At 36.5% G+C, this 23,749-nt stretch overlaps 1 protein-coding gene and 1 long non-coding RNA gene across 2 annotated transcripts; one reads left to right on the top strand and one right to left on the bottom strand.

Annotated features, from left to right (window-relative positions):
* The first annotated feature begins 1,751 nt into the window (after positions 1–1,751).
* On the top strand, positions 1,752–3,502 carry LOC115921523. Its single transcript, XR_004062929.1, has 2 exons — positions 1,752–1,963; positions 3,145–3,502. It is a non-coding gene; the product is annotated as an uncharacterized LOC115921523 (long non-coding RNA).
* Positions 3,503–4,400: 898 nt separating this feature from the next.
* On the bottom strand, positions 4,401–21,989 carry LOC105443234. Its single transcript, XM_030978936.1, has 14 exons — positions 21,920–21,989; positions 20,505–20,852; positions 19,627–20,025; positions 19,282–19,368; positions 17,289–17,345; positions 15,605–15,661; positions 13,918–13,974; positions 12,233–12,289; positions 10,542–10,598; positions 9,413–9,634; positions 8,153–8,566; positions 7,407–7,670; positions 5,527–5,640; positions 4,401–4,417 (listed from the first exon to the last, which is right to left on the bottom strand). The coding sequence occupies exons 1-14, from the start codon at positions 21,987–21,989 to the stop codon at positions 4,401–4,403; spliced, it is 2,220 nt and encodes a 739-aa protein (XP_030834796.1).
* Positions 21,990–23,749: the final 1,760 nt, after the last annotated feature.

Genomic DNA, 23,749 nt, shown 5'->3' with positions numbered 1-23,749 from the left:
TTTTCCCTATTTTTTTCCTATTTTTTCCCTATTTTCTGGAAATGCAGACTACTTTTTCCCTATTTCCTTCAAGAAAATAGGAAAAAATAGGGCTATTTTTTTCCTATTTTCAAGTACAAACTATTTTTTCCCTATTTTTTTCACCTATATTTTTTTTCAGACTATTTTTACCTATTTCCTATAAGAAAACAGGAAAAAAATAGTCCTATTTTTTCCTATTTTCAAGCACAAACTATTTTTTCCCCATTTTTTTCACCTTCAACTTTTGTGGACTATTTTATTCCAATTTTTTTTTAAGAAAATAGGAAAAAAATAGTTCTATTTTTTCCTATTTTCGAGTACCAAACTATTTTTTCCCTATTTTTTCACTTTCGTCTTTTTCAGACTATTTTTTTCCTATTTTCTCCAAAAAAATATGAAAAAAATAGGACTATTTTTTCCCTATTTTTTTATCTTAATCTTTTTCAGACTATTTTTTCCCTATTTTTTCACCCTAATCTTTTTCAGACTATTTTTTCACCTTTATCTTTTTCAGACTTCTTTTTACCTATTTGCGAGTACTATTTTCTTCCTATTTTTTGCACTTACATTTTTTATGACATGATACAAATTTGTAAACTATTTTTTGTCTATTTTCTATACTTGCATATTTTCATTGTTTATGACTGGCATCCTATTAAAAAAGCCCACTTCTCCTGCCATTATCTCTGTTGTTCATTTTGCGACTTATTGGTGGTTTTTATCTGTGGGGTCACATATTGAATAGTGAGCTCAAAGATAACCATAAATAAACAATGTGTAAAAAGAAAATGTACGAAATTTCAATTTTGTTCCTTTATTAATATTCTTGATTTTATTTACAAAACTATAGTAGTGACTAGTGCACTCAAAGATAACCATACACAGTGGCGGATCCAGGGGGGTAAAAAGGGGGCACGTGCCCCCCGGCCAAAAAAAAATATGTTAAAATCAGCCCTAAATTCGCCCAAAGTTTACTGAAAAACAGGGGCGTGCCCCCCCGGCCAATCTCTTTCCCACCGTGTGCCCCCCCGGCAAGAAATTCCTGGATCCGCCCCTGATACATAAACCATGTGTTAAAAGAAAATGTACACATAGAAATTTCAAAAAAAAATTCTCCTTTATTAAAAGAAAAAAAAGCATTCGATCGAGATATTCCCGTTCTATGTGTGAGTAAAGTTTCAACGTAGAGGACAGTACGCAAGTACGTAATTTGAAAATTACCCGTTATTTTTTTTCCCCACTGGCACTGCTGTGCGCATCGGACTTTTGCTGATTTTCGTTCATCAAACGTCTCCAAATCACACCAAAATGTCTTCCAGCAATTATTCTAGCGATGAAATTTCATCAAGAGATACTGACTCCTCATACTCCGATGCCTCCTTATCTCATTTTAGTGATTCTTCCCAAGAAAATGAGCCCGACAAATTTTCAAAATATTACTAGTCCCACTCGTAGAGAAACAAGTTTGTTGTCGAATGACGAACCATCGACGAGCGGAACTGGCCCCAGAAAACAGCTGAAAAGGTACGTTTATTTCTGAAACTTAATTATATTATGATATATATATTTTTATTGTGTCTGTTGTTGAATATAATGCTACTTCATAGACCTAGTAGGCTTATAGAATGTTATTTTACGTATCAATATTCCCATGTAGTGCTGAGAGCCTGAGTGAAGTGTAGTGAATCCCCAAGTTCTAGTGTCCGTTAGTGAATGAGTGAATGTAAACAAACGTGATTACAATAAATCCACGTAGAAATTTCAGACTTTTTACCATTACTACGTCTGTCAATTATATTGCCTTGCATGATATAATGTTTTGATGTGGTTTTAGGCTAAATTGTATCTCAAATTATTTTTCTAGGAATTGGAAAACACAACCTGCTAATGCACCACGCAAGAAGAAGAGCAAGTCTTCCAAGTCCGAGAGTGTGTCTGCGAGGTATGTCCTTACTAAGTAGAAATCTAAATCTATTGTTGATAATTTCTTTGGGTATATTTATTTCATGTTTGTTAGTTAAGATCTGACATCAAAATATTAGAGTAGTTTACCTCATCATTATGCTAGAACAATAATTTGCAGATGGCACAAGTTCTACCTAGATCTACATTATTTTTCTCTTTCCTTTTTATTTTTTTCTTCAAAAAATTGTTCCTTTACTATTTTCTTTTCTGTGATTTATGTTTTATTTTATGTATGTTCACCCGATATATCTAAGAATAAAATAACTCTAATTAATTGCCTACCTGAGTGGTTTACATTTCATGCACCTTGACAGCTCTTTGATGACTCCGTTGTTTCACCATCCGTTCGTCGTCAGCCTGGCATCTTTTTTGCTGTCATACTTTTGTACACACATGTTCTGTGCCTTTGAATTTTTCATTATGAAATACATAAATACTTCAGATGATGTTTGAAGGTTTGCATGGTGGTATGAATAATCACGGAAGAGGTTTACGGTACACCATGTGTAAAGTCCTCGAGGGACTGAGGAAAGTAGATAGAAAATAGAAGTGAGATGGAAGGCGAGAAAGTGGAGGTTGGAAGGAAGAGTATCTTTCGGAAGTGAGTTTAGTCCTGAAAAGGACTGTAAACCAGAAAGTTTGGGCAGGATGAGAGGTTTGAGTAGAGGACTGGATTGAGTTGGAGAGTTGAGTAGGCGAGTAGAATTGCAGAGCAGGAGCAGGAGAGTAGACTCGACGTTTCGGACAGGTTGACTGTCCGTCTTCAGGAGTGGACGGACAGTCAACCTGTCCGAAACGTGGAGTCTACTCTCCTGCTCCTGCTCTGCAATTCTACTCGCCTACTCAACTCTCCAACTCAATCCAGTCCTCTACTCAAACCTCTCATCCTGCCCAAACTTTCTGGTTTACAGTCCTTTTCAGGACTAAACTCACTTCCGAAAGATACTCTTCCTTCCAACCTCCACTTTCTCGTCTTCCATCTCACTTCTATTTTCTATCTACTTTCCTCAGTCCCTCGAGGACTTTACACATGGTGTACCGTAAACCTCTTCCGTGATTAACATAAATACTTGTACTAAGTATTAATTGCATGTTCATAAATGTACCAATGCATGATTATTCTAACCCCTAACTCACATTTCATTTATATCTTTACAGATCCATTGAAACTAATCAAGCTACAATGTACATGTAACGTACAACCACCATTTGATTAGATGCCTGTGAACACTGAACAGCAAGACCAACATCTGTATCCTTTACATTAGTATTTGTTTCCATTTTATTATGTAATTCTTATGTCTAATCATTGAGATTCATAGGCAAGTACAACATGTATGTGTACACAATGAGTGCCTGCATATTGTGAAGATAAAGTACCATAAGACCATTACTTATGATACATGGTGATGATGGTATACTTTGTAAAACTATTTGAAAATAGTAGCATGTAAGTCTGTCATTTTCTTGTTTATATATATCTCAATGACATGACATGTCATTGATTTTGTAGTAAGTGTTTCTAGATTATGAGGATTGTATTAAGATTTTGACAGTTCAATTGAGATTGAGAAAATTATGTAACATGTCAACTGTACTATAAAGCATGCATGCATTGTTGAAAAATCTGTTTTATGATTTATTTTATTTTGTTATCTTTGTAAATAACGAGAAAAAAATATTATTTGTCATGATTTTCTCGAGGTTTGAAAATGTTATTACATTATTAAGAGCACTTTGAAATATTAAATTGTAATAAAAGAGACAGAAAACAACACTCTCATGTCCAGAATACTGCTTTATTTGGTTACTAGTGAGGGAGAGAGCTTGTGATCGCCTGGCATATCCGCATCGGCTCAGTAATAGTCCTGAAACTCACCTGAATACTTTATTTGAACAAAAATAGAAAGCTACATTCTAGGTGGATGATATTTTTTTTAAGGCGGAGGCATATAGGAGACGCAGTCGCATTTGTCTTTTTTTTTTTTTAGAGTATAATCATAGCAAACCATGAACAACTCTATTACTACAACATGTACACTACAGTACTTAACCAAAGATTGTAAATATCAGTTAAGTTCTTTTATTTATTTGCTTATATGAACACACATACTAAACTCATGTCATTGTGTTTACCTCTCGAAAATAAAGTACATGTATTTTATTTGACACATTCCCTTTTATTCTTTTTGTTTGTTACAGTCCACTGCCATTATAACGAGGTGCTCGGGACCAAGCCAATTTCCTTGTTAAAATGAAATCATGTTATACTCAAGTTACTGAACACATTGGTTTGTTTAAAATTGGGACTGATGAGAATTGCCTGATAATAAAATCTTGGTGTGTCCATGTTTGTTATAATAGGAGTGGACTGTATAACATTTTCCATATACCCATTGACTATTTTAAATGTTCTACTGAATGGATTGGACTGAAAGGATGAAGTGAATTTGGCAAACTGAGTAGGTGCATCGATGCAGAGAAAAGAGCTGTAGGATCGAGTAGGGTGACTATTCTACAGTGGAAACTTTTGACAATGAGGTCATGTGCAACCAAGAAATCTTAACCCCCAAAAGCTGGTAAATTACCTTGTCATTTCAGGTATAACTGATCTCTTTATATCAAGTTTGCACTTTATGATTTAGTTGAATGTACAGAGTCGTTGACTGGATGTGTGAGATGGTAGTGCTTGAGAAATCCATGAAAGTAAAGGATGAGTGATCCCCCCCCCTATTTCCTTACTATTTTTTTTCCTATTTTCTTACTATTTTCCCCTATTTTCTTACTAATTTTTTCCTATTTTCTTACTATTTTTGTTCCTATTTCCTTACTATTTTTTCCTATTTTCTTACTATTTTTCCCTATTTTCTTACTATTTTTTCCTATTTTCTTACTATTTTTTTCCTATTTTCTTACTATTTTTTTCCTATTTTCTTACTATTTTTTCTTATTTTCTTACTATTTTTTCCTATTTTTTTCCTATTTTCTTACTATTTTTTTTCCTATTTCCTTACTATTTTTTTCTTATTTTCTTACTATTTTTCCCTATTTTCTTACTATTTTTTCCTATTTTCTAACTATTTTTTTCCTATTTTCTCACTGTTTTTTTCCTATTTCCTCACTTTTTTTCACTGTTCACTAAGCACCTAGTTATCACTATTTTTTTACTATTTTCTTCACTTTTTTCTACACTATTTTTTCCCTATTTATTTCCTATTTTCAGGTCTGAAAAATAGGAAAAAAATAGGAAAAAAATAGAAAAAATTGTTTCAACCCTATTTTTTTCCTATTTCCAAAACTATTTTTTCCCTATTTTTTCCTTTTAAAAAAATAGGGAAAAAATAAGAAAAAAAATATATTTTCGGGACTATTTTTTCCCTGTTTTTCCCCTATTTTTTTCCTATTTTTTTACGACTGGGGTTATGTTTAGTTAAAACAAAACATTCATGTACCATGTGAATGAAGATTTTTCAAATAAATACAAACCAATACAAAATACAATAACTACAATTGCGAATTTGGGAAATGAAGAGTATTCACCTCTTTCTGATGTACTGGCTCCAGGACTCTGGTTTTTATTTGTAACTGTCAGACATGCTGGCAGCTTCGTGGTTGATGTCATGACTTCACTCTGTTCTTTCCTGATGAAATTGTCTGAGGGAAAATGTTATAAAATTTGTTTATTAAGGGAGGCCTCATAATCACCATCATCATCGCCAATGCTGTACGTTATTCCTGGGGATTAACTTATTTGTATTACTGTAGGCGGTGTCAGACAGAGGCCAAAAATCCGGAAAATAGTTATCCAGATTATAGTTATCCACTTAATTGGCTGTCTGTCATCGATTATCACTTTAAAGATCCCTTAAAAAATCCTCTAACGAAACAAGAAAATTCTCCCTTGAAAAATCCTTTCAAAGGAGAATTTTCTTGTTTCGTTAGAGGATTTTTTTAAGGGATTTTTCTGTCTGACACCAATGTTGAAATAATTACCTTTAAGGTCAGTGCAAGGTCAACGTTTGACTTAATGATTGGCTGGCATATGGTTTTTAACGCGATATCATAACCTGCGGACAATTATATTAGCCCGCATTTAATGAGACGCGTTAATTGCACATTACTTTTGATTGAACGTGTGATGTTACGACGCTTATCTACCTAAACGGCGCGTGCGCAATGGCCCATTAATAATCTAGATAATACTTATCCGGATTATTCGTAGCCTGTCTGTCACCAGTCTGTCACCGACGTAAATGAATAAACTAGATTTCTAAAATCTTGTTTATTCAAGATGCGTCAGAATTTTTCTGTGTGACACCGTCTCATAAGTAAAACCTTGTTTGATACAGGTTGACTCATTGTATGAATGTCGGCCAAGTACATCTAACACCTCAACAGAAGAAATGATTGGAATTGTGCAATTTTTTGTAAGGGAGCTGAGGGTTGCCTAGGGGAAATGATACAAACTTCAACAGTTTAAAACTTTTTGAAAAATACGTTACCTTGACAACGTTTCAAATGAGGTAGAAGCAGAAAAGACTGAATGACCATAGAGTTTTAAGAGATGGAGTCATATTTAGCTCATTCGCTATGTCCCATCTTCGAAGCCGCCAGGAGAAAATATGTCAGGCATGTGCTTAACTGGAAAAGCGTGCCGGCCAATATTTCGCTCAGGGAGTGGGGGTGGGGGTAGTGAGCACTAATTTTTTATTTTTTATTTTTATTTTTTTTCTCCCGAAAATTTGAAAATAATTCCCTCAGTGGGGGAGCACTAAAAATTTGAAAAATTGCACCCCCCCCCCTTGAGCACCAGGGGGGGGGGGGGGAGTCATCTCCAAAAAAAGGTAAAATTAACGTTTCCCCCCCCCCCCCCCCCCCCCCCCTGGATCCGCCACTGGCTTGGCATAATTTGTTGCCAGTTGGGACTCCAGCTCTTAAAACTCCTTGGAATGATATCGCAGTGATAAACACAAATAATCTTTGTAATCACGAGTCTTCCTTCACCCCCAAGATGGAGTATGCCTTTAGAAAATAGTAAAATATCATTCTAAGAATTAATATTATTGAGCCAAGGGTTCATCATGATCACATTCAAAAGTAAACTGATAGCAAAAAAAAATATTCTCTCTATAATGATTGATCACTGACGAGAAAATAGAAAGAGAATAGTCCGACAGTTCACTCTTTTATTTTTTAGATAACACTCTAATAAGACCATTGGTATTCACTTATGAACAAGTGGTCGAAGATGTGATTCTTGGGGATTGAACATACCGTAGATGAAAACAAATATATTCTTCAAAATAAAAATAATAATAATAATGTAATAATTTTGTTTTCCAAGGGGAGCAATTACATCAACTTTAATGTTGTACTTCCTAAGAGCTCTGCAATCTGACAATACCACCAAGAGACTATACCTGAGATATACGGGCGGTTGCACTGTTCTGCTGCTTGTCTCAATCTGCGCCTGATTTCGTAGTTACTGCACTTTTGATCCAGCACCCACTCCTTGAGCATGATGTCCGTCCTGAACATCTCAAGGTCTTCTTCATTCCTGGCAGCTGTGGCGTCTGCAGAAAGTCTGAAAGTGTTTCCAAGTATCTGGCAGTGTGGTTTGGTGATATTGAGAGCAAACTCCTTCAAGACCTCATCTGTCAGTTCGCTCTTGTACTCCCCTCGAACTAAAATTTGAATGAAAGATGCGTTTATTATTTTGCATAATCATAGAGAGGGGCTATTTGATGCAAGGCTAGAGCCCAATAGATTGGCAATGTTGTGGGCTGTCGGTCACCATTAGCTGTCACATCAGCTTGATCTGCTAGGGTCCTCGCATGTTAATTATTCAACAATTGTGAATTTCATCACCATTATACCTGTTTCTTATTAAGGGCTTTAACATAAACTGTCGAAGTCGTTTACAGTATTATTATAACCCTGGTCACTAGATTCAATTACTACTCCAGAGTCCATACACTTGGAAGCATATACCAACTGGTCGCCTTTTTATATGCACACACATGCTAATCCAAATACAACGACATTCTTTTCCTGTTGGATATTCGTTTAGCACCTGGTTGGAGGGGAACAATGTACATAAAATGCCTTGTCCACCGACGTTAGTGCTAAACCGGGGCCCAACCTTTAATGAAAAAAATCATCTTACTCTTATAAAATGTTTTGGATAGTTGATGATACACCTGGCCGTCGCTATCTCCAGTCGTCCTTCCTGCTTTCTCTAAAGCACGACACAGTTGTATCATCTGATTTGACGGCATTAGTTCTGTATGTTTGCTTTTGAAGCCTATCTTTCTAGCTTTCTGAAGTTCATCTTCATCTCTGTACGATTTCGCGGCTGACATCGCTTTCCATCTCTTCATAATTTTGAGGTCATCCCAAATTTCTTCACACCTGGATGGTGCTGAGATGTGGCTATTATCTGCAAGTTTGGTACTGTTTGTGTCTGAATATTGTAACGAATCTACTATGGGTTGAACCGTCTTTCCACAGCTATGAACGTGCCAACAAATGTGCTCCAAGTCGTCATCAGAAACTGCATTGTCTATGCTTGCCAAGAAGTCTGAAAGAAAACAGAAGAAGACAAAAAGGAATTGATCCCTTGACAGGTTTTTGTTGTTGCACATATAAATGTATGTATTCTTCCCCTGCATGCAATTCTGAGTATACAGATTAAACAAAACTCCTTAAAGGTACTATGTCCCATTTGCAGGCCCAAAAAATGAAAAGGTTAAATTACAACGGCATTTGAAAGATAATACTAATTTATAACTTCCCTAAAAAAGGTGGGGCTTGAAAATGTTTTGAAGTGGGAAAATAACGACTATTAGTTGTCAAATCGACTTAGGAGCTATAGAGCCAATAAGTAATGGTCTTGATTTTCAGACGAATGGTCATACGTTTTATGCTGCGCAATGATTCAATCAGTTTAATTTTGGCCATCACAAGAAGTGGGTTATTGATGTAGACAAATGCTCATGTACCCTTTACAGCTCATTTTATGTATGTTATTACCAAAGAAGAAAAATACCAGTCAGTCACTCAATAGCGTCTGACAGCGAAGTCTAGCAAGTAAACAGGTTTCCTTGCATAATTTGAATATTAGGACACTGCTAACGTTTAAATTTTACAGATAGGACATACATGACATATTCATAATTCCTGCAAAGTTCTACAGAATTTGAGGTTGGCTGCAAAAGGGACATAGTACCTTTAAAAGACGTCCGTTATTTGAAAGAGAATAAACTACTGTCTCTTCTGAATGTCTGAATTCACTCTTTTCCTGACCATAACAAACAAGCAGGAATATATTTTTAAAAAGGGTGTTCTAAATATACAGGTACTCACAGTTGTCAACTTAAGGTTAAAACTATATATACAAATTAGAATGAATGTTAAGAAGAGGTACCTTCATTTTCAAGATTATTTTTCTCCATTGCAGAGTAGAGCAAAGTGGCACTCCCAGACGAGCTCTCCTTCCATTTGCACAAGTATTTATAGAGATCAGCTTTCGTACTTTCAGACTCCAGCTCTCCTTTGGAATCCTCTATCAACTCGGCCACAATAAGACTCAAAGATCCATTGTCAAACTTCTCAACAAGTTTTTCCAGTTCGAAATAAGAAATAATTCCTATATGAAAAATAAATCATAATTTTATTGCAGCTCATGGTACTCAATACAAAAGATGTATACATATATGTATTACTATATATAATAGAATAAAGAATTCAATTTGGAAAGTCCTATGTCACGGCAATATACAAATAATAATTAAAACAATTGAAATAAAAATCCTTGGGAGTTCACTTCTTCACTATGACCAGTTTCAATTTTATTTCCTCTGATATTGAATTCAAAATTACAAATTACAATATTCAAACAATACGTATGAGCGCATTAATTGGACTAAAATTGGCAATATACAAATAATAATTGAAACAATTTGTAAATTGTTATTTTGAATTCACTTTCTGAAGGAATTAAATTGAAACCGGTCATAGTGAAGAAGTGAACTCTCTCAAGGAATATTCTTTCAATTGTTTTAATTATCATTAAAAGCTATATGGCCCTTGAGTTGTATTTGGGGTGCCGTATTTTCATTTTTAATTATCTGTACGTGCCACTAATGCAACAAGGTTGACATGGAAGTCTGACCGCGTTATTTCCGTGCTTGCTATGCTTTACATGTGTAAAAAGCACTGTCAAAATAACTTTTGAAAGCCCGAAAATTCATTTTCTAAACGCAAATACCAGCAAATTATAAGAACCAGATATACTCTGTGTAAGCCTTTTATGGGTAAGCCTTTTATAAGTAAGAATACAGATTTTATTTAGCAACATCAATCATTTTCTCAACCCTATATGCAGGATGTGCAGTACCTGAATTTGATGAGCTTTTCAATGGTACATATTCTTTTGAAAGAGATTTATTAAAGTGGCAAAAGCCCACTCCTCGCTCCAAAACAGAAAATTTATGAGAAGTTGAAAAATATTGTTTACTTCCCTTAAACTTTTTACAATAGAAATAAAAACTAACCGTCTATTTTTCCCAGCGAAGACGGTTGATCGACCACCGTGGCGTCCATGTATATACCTATATGAAAAAGTGATATTGGAAATTACATATATCAACACACGAAAATGATATTTGCCTGTTTTAATGATAGTTATTTGAAAATAAAACTATAATTACCTAGAGTAAAACATGTGTGCATATTGTATGGCCTGATTTCTTTGCCCTTATATGCCATTTCGAACTACAACCAAATTTAAAAAATGTCATTTTAGTGGAATCATATTTATGAACTTAAAATAGTACATATTTGCATAATCCATTTAGTTTATACCTGTCCAATGGTACATAGAGTCTATGTTTCTTCAAAATTAATTAATTATTCAGTGTTACTTGACATTTCAATTTTTTTAAAGTAGAAGGATAGAAACAATAGAAAAAAATAGGGACCCAGAAAGCCCTCCTTCTATGTTATCAGATTCCTTGCATGCAAAGTTAGACAAATATCATGAAGGTGGGGGGGGGGGGGGGGGGGGAGTAATTGTCATTGGGGGTAATTCTCCGGGATATAGTTGTCAATACCAGTCAATATCTGTTAGTATACAAATGATGCATGCACATGAGTTCATTATACGATCTATCCGCACTCGAGTTGAGGCTGTGTGTATCTATTGCACGAAGCCGTTTGGCTGAGTGCGATAGATAAACACAGCATCAACGAGGGTGGATAGATCGTATAATGAACGAATGAAAACATGCATCATTTGTTTTATACAACAAAACTCCTAGGTCCTTGTTATTTGATGTAAAAGAATTCATTCAAGATTGTCGTGACAGTATATGGCTGACAACTTAATCTCAAGTTTAATAAGGCTTAATTTAGTGCGCACACATAGCTATAGATATAACAAGCGCACTAATTACCTCTATACCCATTTACGCATAGTGCTGCGCAAGAATTGGCTCATGCTCATGCAGTATTAAGCGCTCTAACCTCTACGCGCGCTACTGCGCTCTGAAAATGAGTTCAATAGTGCTGGAAATTATTGCACTCCTTTTCATGAAAACAAGTGCAATAGGCTCAGTAAAGGAATCACACGTGACCGCGCATGACCAATCATTTGATTAGGATCTGGGAGTGAGTTGTATAATATTAGATAGCCTTTATGGCACTTTGTTATCTAAAATCAAGGATAATTGTAATCGCATGCCTTGTTTGTTTCTCAAGCCGTCCAGCCTTCCACGACAAATGCGCGTGGCTAAGACAATGCAAACAATCAGTACCGGTATGCGCTTATGCGTGCAGGCTTGCTTGGATACGGTATGACGCACTGTATACTAATTTGACCGGTCGTTCAATATACATGTAACATCGGAAAATGACCAGGAGTGAAAATGTGCTAATTACAATCAACTCAATCTCTATCACGTGAGGACCTGATCAATCACATCTTTGTATCTGTAAGAGCTATCTAATATATAAATAAACCTTGACGCCTCTGTAGTTTCCTTCGACGCAGCAGTACGATTGAAATACAGATCACAGCCAGTGCAGTAACTGAATTTGATGAGCTTTTCAATGGTACATATTCTTTTGAAAGAGATTTATTAAAGTGGCAAAAGCCCACTCCTCGCTCCAAAACAGAAAATTTATGAGAAGTTGAAAAATATTGTTTACTTCCCTTAAACTTTTTACAATAGAAATAAAAACTAACCGTCTATTTTTCCCAGCGAAGACGGTTGATCGACCACCGTGGCGTCCATGTATATACCTATATGAAAAAGTGATATTGGAAATTACATATATCAACACACGAAAATGATATTTGCCTGTTTTAATGATAGTTATTTGAAAATAAAACTATAATTACCTAGAGTAAAACATGTGTGCATATTGTATGGCCTGATTTCTTTGCCCTTATATGCCATTTCGAACTACAACCAAATTTAAAAAAATGTCATTTTAGTGGAATCAAATTTATGAACTTAAAATAGTACATATTTGCATAATCCATTTAGTTTATACCTGTCCAATGGTACATAGAGTCTATGTTTCTTCAAAATTAATTAATTATTCAGTGTTACTTGACATTTCAATTTTGTTAAAGTAGAAGGATAGAAACAATAGAAAAAAATAGGGACCCAGAAAGCCCTCCTTCTATGTTATCAGATTCCTTGCATGCAAAGTTAGACAAATATCATGAAGGTGGGGGGGGGGGGGAGTAATTGTCATTGGGGGTAATTCTCCGGGATACAGTTGTCAATACCAGTCAATATCTGTTAGTATACAAATGATGCATGCACATGAGTTCATTATACGATCTATCCGCACTCAAGTTGAGGCTGTGTGTATCTATTGCACGAAGCCGTTTGGCTGAGTGCGATAGATAAACACAGCATCAACGAGGGTGGATAGATCGTATAATGAACGAATGAAAACATGCATCATTTGTTTTATACAACAAAACTCCTAGGTCCTTGTTATTTGATGTAAAAGAATTCATTCAAGATTGTCGTGACAGTATATGGCTGACAACTTAATCTCAAGTTTAATAAGGCTTAATTTAGTGCGCACACATAGCTATAGATATAACAAGCGCACTAATTACCTCTATACCCATTTACGCATAGTGCTGCGCAAGAATTGGCTCATGCTCATGCAGTATTAAGCGCTCTAACCTCTACGCGCGCTACTGCGCTCTGAAAATGAGTTCAATAGTGCTGGAAATTATTGCACTCCTTTTCATGAAAACAAGTGCAATAGGCTCAGTAAAGGAATCACACGTGACCGCGCATGACCAATCATTTGATTAGGATCTGGGAGTGAGTTGTATAATATTAGATAGCCTTTATGGCACTTTGTTATCTAAAATCAAGGATAATTGTAATCGCATGCCTTGTTTGTTTCTCAAGCCGTCCAGCCTTCCACGACAAATGCGCGTGGCTAAGACAATGCAAACAATCAGTACCGGTATGCGCTTATGCGTGCAGGCTTGCTTGGATACGGTATGACGCACTGTATACTAATTTGACCGGTCGTTCAATATACATGTAACATCGGAAAATGACCAGGAGTGAAAATGTGCTAATTACAATCAACTCAATCTCTATCACGTGAGGACCTGATCAATCACATCTTTGTATCTGTAAGAGCTATCTAATATATAAATAAACCTTGACGCCTCTGTAGTTTCCTTCGACGCAGCAGTACGATTGAAATACAGATCACAGCCAGTGCAGTAACTGAATTTGATGAGCTTTTCAATGGTACATATTCTTTTGAAAGAGATTTATTAAAGTGGAAAAAGCCCACTCCTCGCTCCAAAACAGAAAATTTATGAGAAGTTGAAAAATATTGTTTACTTCCCTTAAACTTTTTACAATAGAAATAAAAACTAACCGTCTATTTTTCCCAGCGAAGACGGTTGATCGACCACCGTGGCGTCCATGTATATACCTATATGAAAAAGTGATATTGGAAATTACATATATCAACACACGAAAATGATATTTGCCTGTTTTAATGATAGTTATTTGAAAATAAAACTATAATTACCTAGAGTAAAACATGTGTGCATATTGTATGGCCTGATTTCTTTGCCCTTATATGCCATTTCGAACTACAACCAAATTTAAAAAATGTCATTTTAGTGGAATCATATTTATGAACTTAAAATAGTACATATTTGCATAATCCATTTAGTTTATACCTGTCCAATGGTACATAGAGTCTATGTTTCTTCAAAATTAATTAATTATTCAGTGTTACTTGACATTTCAATTTTTTTAAAGTAGAAGGATAGAAACAATAGAAAAAAATAGGGACCCAGAAAGCCCTCCTTCTATGTTATCAGATTCCTTGCATGCAAAGTTAGACAAATATCATGAAGGTGGGGGGGGGGGGGGGGAGTAATTGTCATTGGGGGTAATTCTCCGGGATATAGTTGTCAATACCAGTCAATATCTGTTAGTATACAAATGATGCATGCACATGAGTTCATTATACGATCTATCCGCACTCGAGTTGAGGCTGTGTGTATCTATTGCACGAAGCCGTTTGGCTGAGTGCGATAGATAAACACAGCATCAACGAGGGTGGATAGATCGTATAATGAACGAATGAAAACATGCATCATTTGTTTTATACAACAAAACTCCTAGGTCCTTGTTATTTGATGTAAAAGAATTCATTCAAGATTGTCGTGACAGTATATGGCTGACAACTTAATCTCAAGTTTAATAAGGCTTAATTTAGTGCGCACACATAGCTATAGATATAACAAGCGCACTAATTACCTCTATACCCATTTACGCATAGTGCTGCGCAAGAATTGGCTCATGCTCATGCAGTATTAAGCGCTCTAACCTCTACGCGCGCTACTGCGCTCTGAAAATGAGTTCAATAGTGCTGGAAATTATTGCACTCCTTTTCATGAAAACAAGTGCAATAGGCTCAGTAAAGGAATCACACGTGACTGCGCATGACCAATCATTTGATTAGGATCTGGGAGTGAGTTGTATAATATTAGATAGCCTTTATGGCACTTTGTTATCTAAAATCAAGGATAATTGTAATCGCATGCCTTGTTTGTTTCTCAAGCCGTCCAGCCTTCCACGACAAATGCGCGTGGCTAAGACAATGCAAACAATCAGTACCGGTATGCGCTTATGCGTGCAGGCTTGCTTGGATACGGTATGACGCACTGTATACTAATTTGACCGGTCGTTCAATATACATGTAACATCGGAAAATGACCAGGAGTGAAAATGTGCTAATTACAATCAACTCAATCTCTATCACGTGAGGACCTGATCAATCACATCTTTGTATCTGTAAGAGCTATCTAATATATAAATAAACCTTGACGCCTCTGTAGTTTCCTTCGACGCAGCAGTACGATTGAAATACAGATCACAGCCAGTGCAGTAACTGAATTTGATGAGCTTTTCAATGGTACATATTCTTTTGAAAGAGATTTATTAAAGTGGAAAAAGCCCACTCCTCGCTCCAAAACAGAAAATTTATGAGAAGTTGAAAAATATTGTTTACTTCCCTTAAACTTTTTACAATAGAAATAAAAACTAACCGTCTATTTTTCCCAGCGAAGACGGTTGATCGACCACCGTGGCGTCCATGTATATACCTATATGAAAAAGTGATATTGGAAATTACATATATCAACACACGAAAATGATATTTGCCTGTTTTAATGATAGTTATTTGAAAATAAAACTATAATTACCTAGAGTAAAACATGTGTGCATATTGTATGGCCTGATTTCTTTGCCCTTATATGCCATTTCGAACTACAACCAAATTTAAAAAAATGTCATTTTAGTGGAATCAAATTTATGAACTTAAAATAGTACATATTTGCATAATCCATTTAGTTTATACCTGTCCAATGGTACATAGAGTCTATGTTTCTTCAAAATTAATTAATTATTCAGTGTTACTTGACATTTCAATTTTTTTAAAGTAGAAGGATAGAAACAATAGAAAAAAATAGGGACCCAGAAAGCCCTCCTTCTATGTTATCAGATTCCTTGCATGCAAAGTTAGACAAATATCATGAAGGTGGGGGGGGGGGGAGTAATTGTCATTGGGGGTAATTCTCCGGGATATAGTTGTCAATACCAGTCAATATCTGTTAGTATACAAATGATGCATGCACATGAGTTCATTATACGATCTATCCGCACTCGAGTTGAGGCTGTGTGTATCTATTGCACGAAGCCGTTTGGCTGAGTGCGATAGATAAACACAGCATCAACGAGGGTGGATAGATCGTATAATGAACGAATGAAAACATGCATCATTTGTTTTATACAACAAAACTCCTAGGTCCTTGTTATTTGATGTAAAAGAATTCATTCAAGATTGTCGTGACAGTATATGGCTGACAACTTAATCTCAAGTTTAATAAGGCTTAATTTAGTGCGCACACATAGCTATAGATATAACAAGCGCACTAATTACCTCTATACCCATTTACGCATAGTGCTGCGCAAGAATTGGCTCATGCTCATGCAGTATTAAGCGCTCTAACCTCTACGCGCGCTACTGCGCTCTGAAAATGAGTTCAATAGTGCTGGAAAATATTGCACTCCTTTTCATGAAAACAAGTGCAATAGGCTCAGTAAAGGAATCACACGTGACCGCGCATGACCAATCATTTGATTAGGATCTGGGAGTGAGTTGTATAATATTAGATAGCCTTTATGGCACTTTGTTATCTAAAATCAAGGATAATTGTAATCGCATGCCTTGTTTGTTTCTCAAGCCGTCCAGCCTTCCACGACAAATGCGCGTGGCTAAGACAATGCAAACAATCAGTACCGGTATGCGCTTATGCGTGCAGGCTTGCTTGGATACGGTATGACGCACTGTATACTAATTTGACCGGTCGTTCAATATACATGTAACATCGGAAAATGACCAGGAGTGAAAATGTGCTAATTACAATCAACTCAATCTCTATCACGTGAGGACCTGATCAATCACATCTTTGTATCTGTAAGAGCTATCTAATATATAAATAAACCTTGACGCCTCTGTAGTTTCCTTCGACGCAGCAGTACGATTGAAATACAGATCACAGCCAGTGCAGTAACTAAATTTGATGAGCTTTTCAATGGTACATATTCTTTTGAAAGAGATTTATTAAAGTGGAAAAAGCCCACTCCTCGCTCCAAAACAGAAAATTTATGAGAAGTTGAAAAATATTGTTTACTTCCCTTAAACTTTTTACAATAGAAATAAAAACTAACCGTCTATTTTTCCCAGCGAAGACGGTTGATAGACCACCGTGGCGTCCATGTATATACCTATATGAAAAAGTGATATTGGAAATTACATATATCAACACACGAAAATGATATTTGCCTGTTTTAATGATAGTTATTTGAAAATAAAACTATAATTACCTAGAGTAAAACATGTGTGCATATTGTATGGCCTGATTTCTTTGCCCTTATATGCCATTTCGAACTACAACCAAATTTAAAAAAATGTCATTTTAGTGGAATCAAATTTATGAACTTAAAATAGTACATATTTACATAATCCATTCATTTCATTTGAAAGTACTCTCAATGACATTGTTTAGGTTACATTTTGAAAAAAATGATTCGCTTTTATACCTGTCCAATGGTACATAGAGTCTAGACCGTCTATGCTTCTTCAAAATTAATTAATTATTCAGTGTTACTTGACATTTCAATTTTTTTAAAGTAGAAGGATAGAAACAATAGAAACTAGATGGAATTCGACTGCGCGCAGTCGAAAATGATGCCTCCGTCATAGAGCAATTTTACAAACCGAAACGGAAGAAATTTTTCAAATTCAAGTAAGTGAAAATTCTCCAGTGGTTCTTGAGATATCGCGATAACGATCTCAATGTATGGAATTTCATAAGTTGACCTCTGTGACCCTTGACCTTTGACCTACGTGCTCCAAAATCTAATCAGATTGTCTTCCTATGGTGATACACACTATCATTAAGTTTGAAGTTTTTACATCTCCAGTGGTTCTTGAGATATCATGATAACAATCTCAATGTATGGAATTTCATAAGTTGACCTCTGTGACCCTTGACCTTTGACCTACGTGCTCCAAAATCTAATCAGATTGTTTTCCTATAGTGATACACACTATCACTAAGTTTGAAGTTTAAATCTCCAGTGGTTCTTGAGATATCATGATAACAATCTCAATGTATGGAATTTCATAACTTGACCTCTGTGACCCTTGACCTTTGACCTACGTGCTCCAAAATCTAATCAGATTGTTTTCCTATAGTGATACACACTATCACTAAGTTTGAAGTTTAAATCTCCAGTGGTTCTTGAGATATCATGATAACAATCTCAATGTATGGAATTTCATAAGTTGACCTCTGTGACCCTTGACCTTTGACATACGTGCTCCAAAATCTAATCAGATCGTCTTCCTATGGTGATACATACTATCCTTAAGTTTGAAGTTTAAATCTCAAATGGTTCTTGAGATATCGCGCTAACAAACTCAATACAAGGAATTTCATAAGTTGACCTCTGTGACCTGTGACCTTTGACCTACGTACTCCAAAATCTAATCAGATCGTCTTCCTATGGTGATAAATACTATTCCCGAGTCTTAAGTTTAAATCTTAAATGGTTCTTGAGATATTGTGATAACGGTCAAACTGGACGGACGTACGGACGGACGTACGGACGTACGGACGTACGGACGGACAACCCGAAAACATGATGCCTCCGGCACCACCTTCGGTGGCGGAGGCATAAAAATAGGGACCCAGAAAGCCCTCCTTCTATGTTATCAGATTCCTTGCATGCAAAGTTAGACAAATATCATGAAAGTGGGGGGGGGGGGGGGGGGGGAGTAATTGTCATTGGGGGTAATTCTCTGGGATATAGTTGTCAATACCAGTCAATATCTGTTAGTATAAGATGGCCTTTATGGCACTTTGTGATCTAAAATCAAGGATAATTGTAATCTCATGCCTCGTTTGTTTCTCAAGCCGTCCAGCCTTCCGCGACAAATGCGCGTGGCTAAGACAATTCAACCAATCGGTACATGTTATTGCGCGCAGGGTTGCTTGGATACGGTATGACGCACAAATAAACTGATTTGACCGGTTGATCAATATAACATTGAAAAATGACCGGGAGTGATTACAATCAACTCAATCTCTATCACGCGAGGACCTTTTGATTAATCACAACTTTGTATCTGTAAGAGCTATCTAATATATAAATATACCTTGACGCCTCTGTTGTTTCCTTCGACGCCACAGCACGGTTGAAATACAGATCACAGCCAATAGAATGATGAATATAACTGGTACAACTGTAGATAAATGAAAAATATTATAAATAGACAGGTGCTTTTTGTTGTACTCGTTTTTCTCCTCCCGTGGACATTCATAAAGTATTCATATGGGAAAAATACCTGTATATTGTCTTACGCCCTTTTAAACAGTGCTGAAGCAAATTATAACACGTACCTTGAAATTAGAATTTTTTTTAGCATCTAATTTTTTTTCCTTTTCTGGTTTTGTTTATAAATGGTTTAAATAATGATATGGAAGAATACACAGGTTCTTACCAACTTTAGCCACACTTCCATCTGTCTTGTCAATCGGAATTATGGATCCAGCAGGCATGGGAGAAGAGCTTGTTCGTAGGTTAACTAAAACAGTTGTCGTTCTCTGCTCTTGCGATCCAGGAATAGACGCAAAACAAACATAGCTGATTTCATTGGCTGTAGCGATGGTGGATATGGTTTTGTTTTTCGTCCCGTCAAGATTCGTAACTTCAATCGTGTCTTTCGTGTAAAGACGTGTGGATCCATGTAGAAAGTAAAGATCAATATCTGGAAAGTAACCTGAAGCTGAGCAGCTTATCTCGACTGATTGACTCGTTGAAATAATACAGGGAGTTTTAGTGTAGTTTGGAGAGATCATTTGACATTCATTGATGATTGGGTAGGGGTCCTTGGGGGGAGCTATAAAAAGAAACAATGTTGACAATCATTGAATATCTTTCTTTGAAGGAGGTGCTACAAACAGGCAATAAACAGGCATGTTCCTAAAAAAACATCTTTTGCAGTATCTAACAATATTTGTCTAACTTTGCATGCAAGAAATCTGAAAATATAGAAGGAGGGCTTTCTGGGTTCCAAATTTTCTCTCTATTTTTTCTTCCCTGTTTTTAAATCATCTTAGAAATGATTGAAATATATCCGATTAGACAGCGCTTCAAGAAAGTTATACAACTTAGAATAAACGTGCCAGGGAGTTTAGCAATTACGCAACGGAAAATATGTTATTTTGTACAAGGATACATGTAGGATTGAATGAAAGAGGCGGCTGATTTTGGTCCATTGGATCTGCATATGGTAATTTATCAAGCCTATTGATCAACAAATATTGCTATGACTTCGAAAATTATATTCTAGAAAAACATGTCTAACCCATTACTCACAAAAAACACTGATGTCTGTAAAGTTGTGTATCGGTATCCCCTTGTAGTTTGCTACCCTGCATACATATCGTCCTTGTTCTACAATGCTGACTTCTTTGATGATTAAGGAGAACTCTGCATTCATCTCCATGATCTGACACAGCTTTTCACCTTCACATGATCCTGTAACAGGGTCTCCTGTAATCCATGAGACCAGGGTTGGTGCATGCATTGGATCATCTCCTTTCTTCCAGTAGACAGCTGATGGTGTCCCTCGAAACTGACATTTCAGGACAACGCTGTCCCCGATTCTTACTGCTTTATGTACATCAGTGTACACAACATCTTCAGGAACATCACAAGCAACACCTGAATAAAAAATATGGGATCAATCAATGACCAAACTTCTAAGTTTGGAAAAGGGTAATTAATGGGGCCCAGCACTATCTTCTTCGGCATATATCATGAAAGAGAATGGCAATTTCAAAGTAAATTTGTAGGATCTTTTGCTGGCTTAATTTGGACAATGCATCGGTCGCTCAGGTAATAGCAACTGAGGACAAACAGGATTTCTTTTCGGCCTGTATTATAATTCTATTAATGACAGTGCTCTAAAATCAAAGCACAGTATTAAAGTGAAAAAAGTTTTTGATAGACATGTGTGGAGCCCCACAGAATACCCCCCCCCCTATTTTTTTGTATATCTTATTATCTTTGACTATGTATGTATGACACAAGTATATTTCTAGCCCCCATATAGTCCCTCCTCTTAGTTAATTAGGTACCCCCTCCTGCGAGAGTGGCCTCACCCACAACTAACCTAAACACACCAGCTGGGATACCAGGAGTGGCTTCTCACTTTGTTTTTGCCACGCACCTCAGTCAACACCTTTCTTATTTTGTCTTCCTTTAATAGGTATGCCCCCTCCCTCGGGGTGTGGGCGCTACAAATTTGGCAACCTTGCCAGGACGGCCATCGTCGAAGAGACACGAGGACGATGTGTCGTCCTATGACACGAACAGTTGGATAATCGAAGAAGCAGTGACGTAACGATTAGGATAAAAAGGACCAGAAGTCAGAGAGCCGGAGAAGACCATCCCTGATTGGAAATGAGGTTGGCTCAGCATCAGAGAGAATGGGACAAGCTGCAGAGAGGAGAAAGGCTACTACGAGCGTGCAGTATGCAGCAGGGTGCTACAGCAAGGGGATAGGGCCCTGGTGCGAAGTCTGGCCCCGCCAGGTGGCCAAGGAAAGCTTCACCCTTACTGGGAGGAAATAGATGGCGGAGCAGTGAGTGGAGTCAAGGATGTCCAGGGGTTCTCCAAGCCGCCACCCTCAACAGCCCAGCCACGGCCTGCACCGTTCCAGTACCGGTATGACCCACCATTCTACCTCCCCATCAAAGGCCATTACAGATGCAGACGCAGTAGCCCACCAGCAACCAACCCACTACTAACAGCAGATGACAGAAGACCAGCTGAAATTTTCCTAGCAAGCGAGTCCATCATTGAGGAATGCCTCAAACTGATTTTTTTTTTATTTTTACATTAGATGCATCGTTATATAGAATCATGTGTGCTAGCTGTTTAATAAACCAGAAATACGAGTAACGCGAAGTAGTAAGATGAAGCAAGTTGTAAATCGTTTCATGAATTGTGGTGTAATATAAGGAAACAAGCGATGACACTCGATAGTGATCAATTGATCTATGTGATAAAGTCTTCGGAATGAGTCGACACTTCCCAAGAAACCTTCACCGTATGTCAGGCGCGCCCGTAGAATGGGTTAATGTTTCGCAAAGTTTATTTGTATGTAAGAAAAAGCCACGTAATTCTGATGTGATGTTATGATATGTAATTCTGAGACTTTGAGTATTAGTATTAGGTTTCGCTATAAAGATTTGCAACACGTTAATGAACTCGATGTAGTACATGTATTTCACAGAAGAATTGGAGCACGATGATTTGTGAGCGTAGCAAGGACATGGACTATAAATAATCATGGACTTTGGTGATAAGTCTCACCTCCTTGATCGGTCCTAAGCTCATGACGACATTGAACGAGAACTTAATGAACATTAGAAATGTTGTACTATATTAATGAATTGTTATAAATGTTTGAAAGTTGAAATGTCCAGGAGACATTTATTTTTGGAGGGGAAGGTGTGGAGCCCCACAGAATACCCCCCCCCCCCTATTTTTTTGTATATCTTATTATCTTTGACTATGTATGTATGACACAAGTATATTTCTAGCCCCCATATAGTCCCTCCTCTTAGTTAATTAGGTACCCCCTCCTGCGAGAGTGGCCTCACCCACAACTAACCTAAACACACCAGCTGGGATACCAGGAGTGGCTTCTCACTTTGTTTTTGCCACGCATCTCAGTCAACACCTTTCTTATTTTGTCTTCCTTTAATAGGTATGCCCCCTCCCTCGGGGTGTGGGCGCTACACATGCTATTATTGTTTATAAGATTTGCCAGTGGACTGTTCTTGTACCTAGGACTACATTTCCTTGTTTCCTTTTGAAAAGCATTATATACGGAGGTGGTAGAGTTGTTTTAACAAAAAAAAGAGGAATCAAATAACAGTTTCAAAGGCATCATAAGGAAAAACACTTTTAACTATATACTGTTTGGTTAATTAAATGCTCAAGTTAATCCATGTCAAACTATTTTTTATTCCATTCATCACTGGGTCTCACAAATTGTACATAATTTGAAGAAGAAGAAAAAAAAAAGGGGGGCCTGTTGATTTCATTGTCGCGAAAGAGTGTGTTAACTAGTTTTCCACATCAGTCATTTATAACAGAATGTAAGGAATAGATATTCAAGTCGTTTAAATTGAAATAATCAAAATTGAAACAGATTGAAAATTAACTATAACTTGTTTTTATGTAGTCTTACAGATCAGTCGTTTATATGAATTAAATCAATAAATAGGACTTACATGAAACACAATCAAATGAAATATTGAAGGAGAAAATATGATGATGATTAAAGCTTTACGAAAGGGCATGAGAGCATTGACTTGGGTTTGAACCCAAATTTGTTTTGGCAAAGTGAAAAAAATAATATAAAAAAAACATATTGTGAACCCTTAGTTTTTCTCATTTTCTTCAATTTTCTCTTTAATCAAATTGAATTCAATGTAAGACTTAATGAATACATAAACCTGTGTCTGATTAAAATAGAATAAGTAAATTGGCGACTTATTTTTTTTTCTAATGTTATTTGTAGGCAATTTCACATTGAAAAATGAATT

The sequence above is a fragment of the Strongylocentrotus purpuratus genome, unplaced genomic scaffold, assembly GCF_000002235.5.
Source record: "Strongylocentrotus purpuratus isolate Spur 01 unplaced genomic scaffold, Spur_5.0 spur5_scaffold_1, whole genome shotgun sequence".
Classification (NCBI taxonomy): domain Eukaryota; kingdom Metazoa; phylum Echinodermata; class Echinoidea; order Camarodonta; family Strongylocentrotidae; genus Strongylocentrotus; species Strongylocentrotus purpuratus.
Note: the sequence above shows the minus strand (reverse complement) of the source record. Positions and strands in the feature narration are given on the sequence as shown.

Excerpts from the sequence above, each read along its gene's own strand:
- LOC105443234 (XM_030978936.1), bottom strand. The coding sequence starts at position 21,989 with ATGGACTCGCTTGCTAGGAAAATTTCAGCTGGTCTTCTGTCATCTGCT. Across the intron at positions 9,635-10,541 it reads TTCGCTGGGAAAAATAGACG|GAATTATTTCTTATTTCGAA; the intron begins GTTAGTTTTTAT and ends TTTTTCATATAG. Across the intron at positions 8,567-9,412 it reads AAATAATCTTGAAAATGAAG|ACTTCTTGGCAAGCATAGAC; the intron begins GTACCTCTTCTT and ends GTTTTCTTTCAG.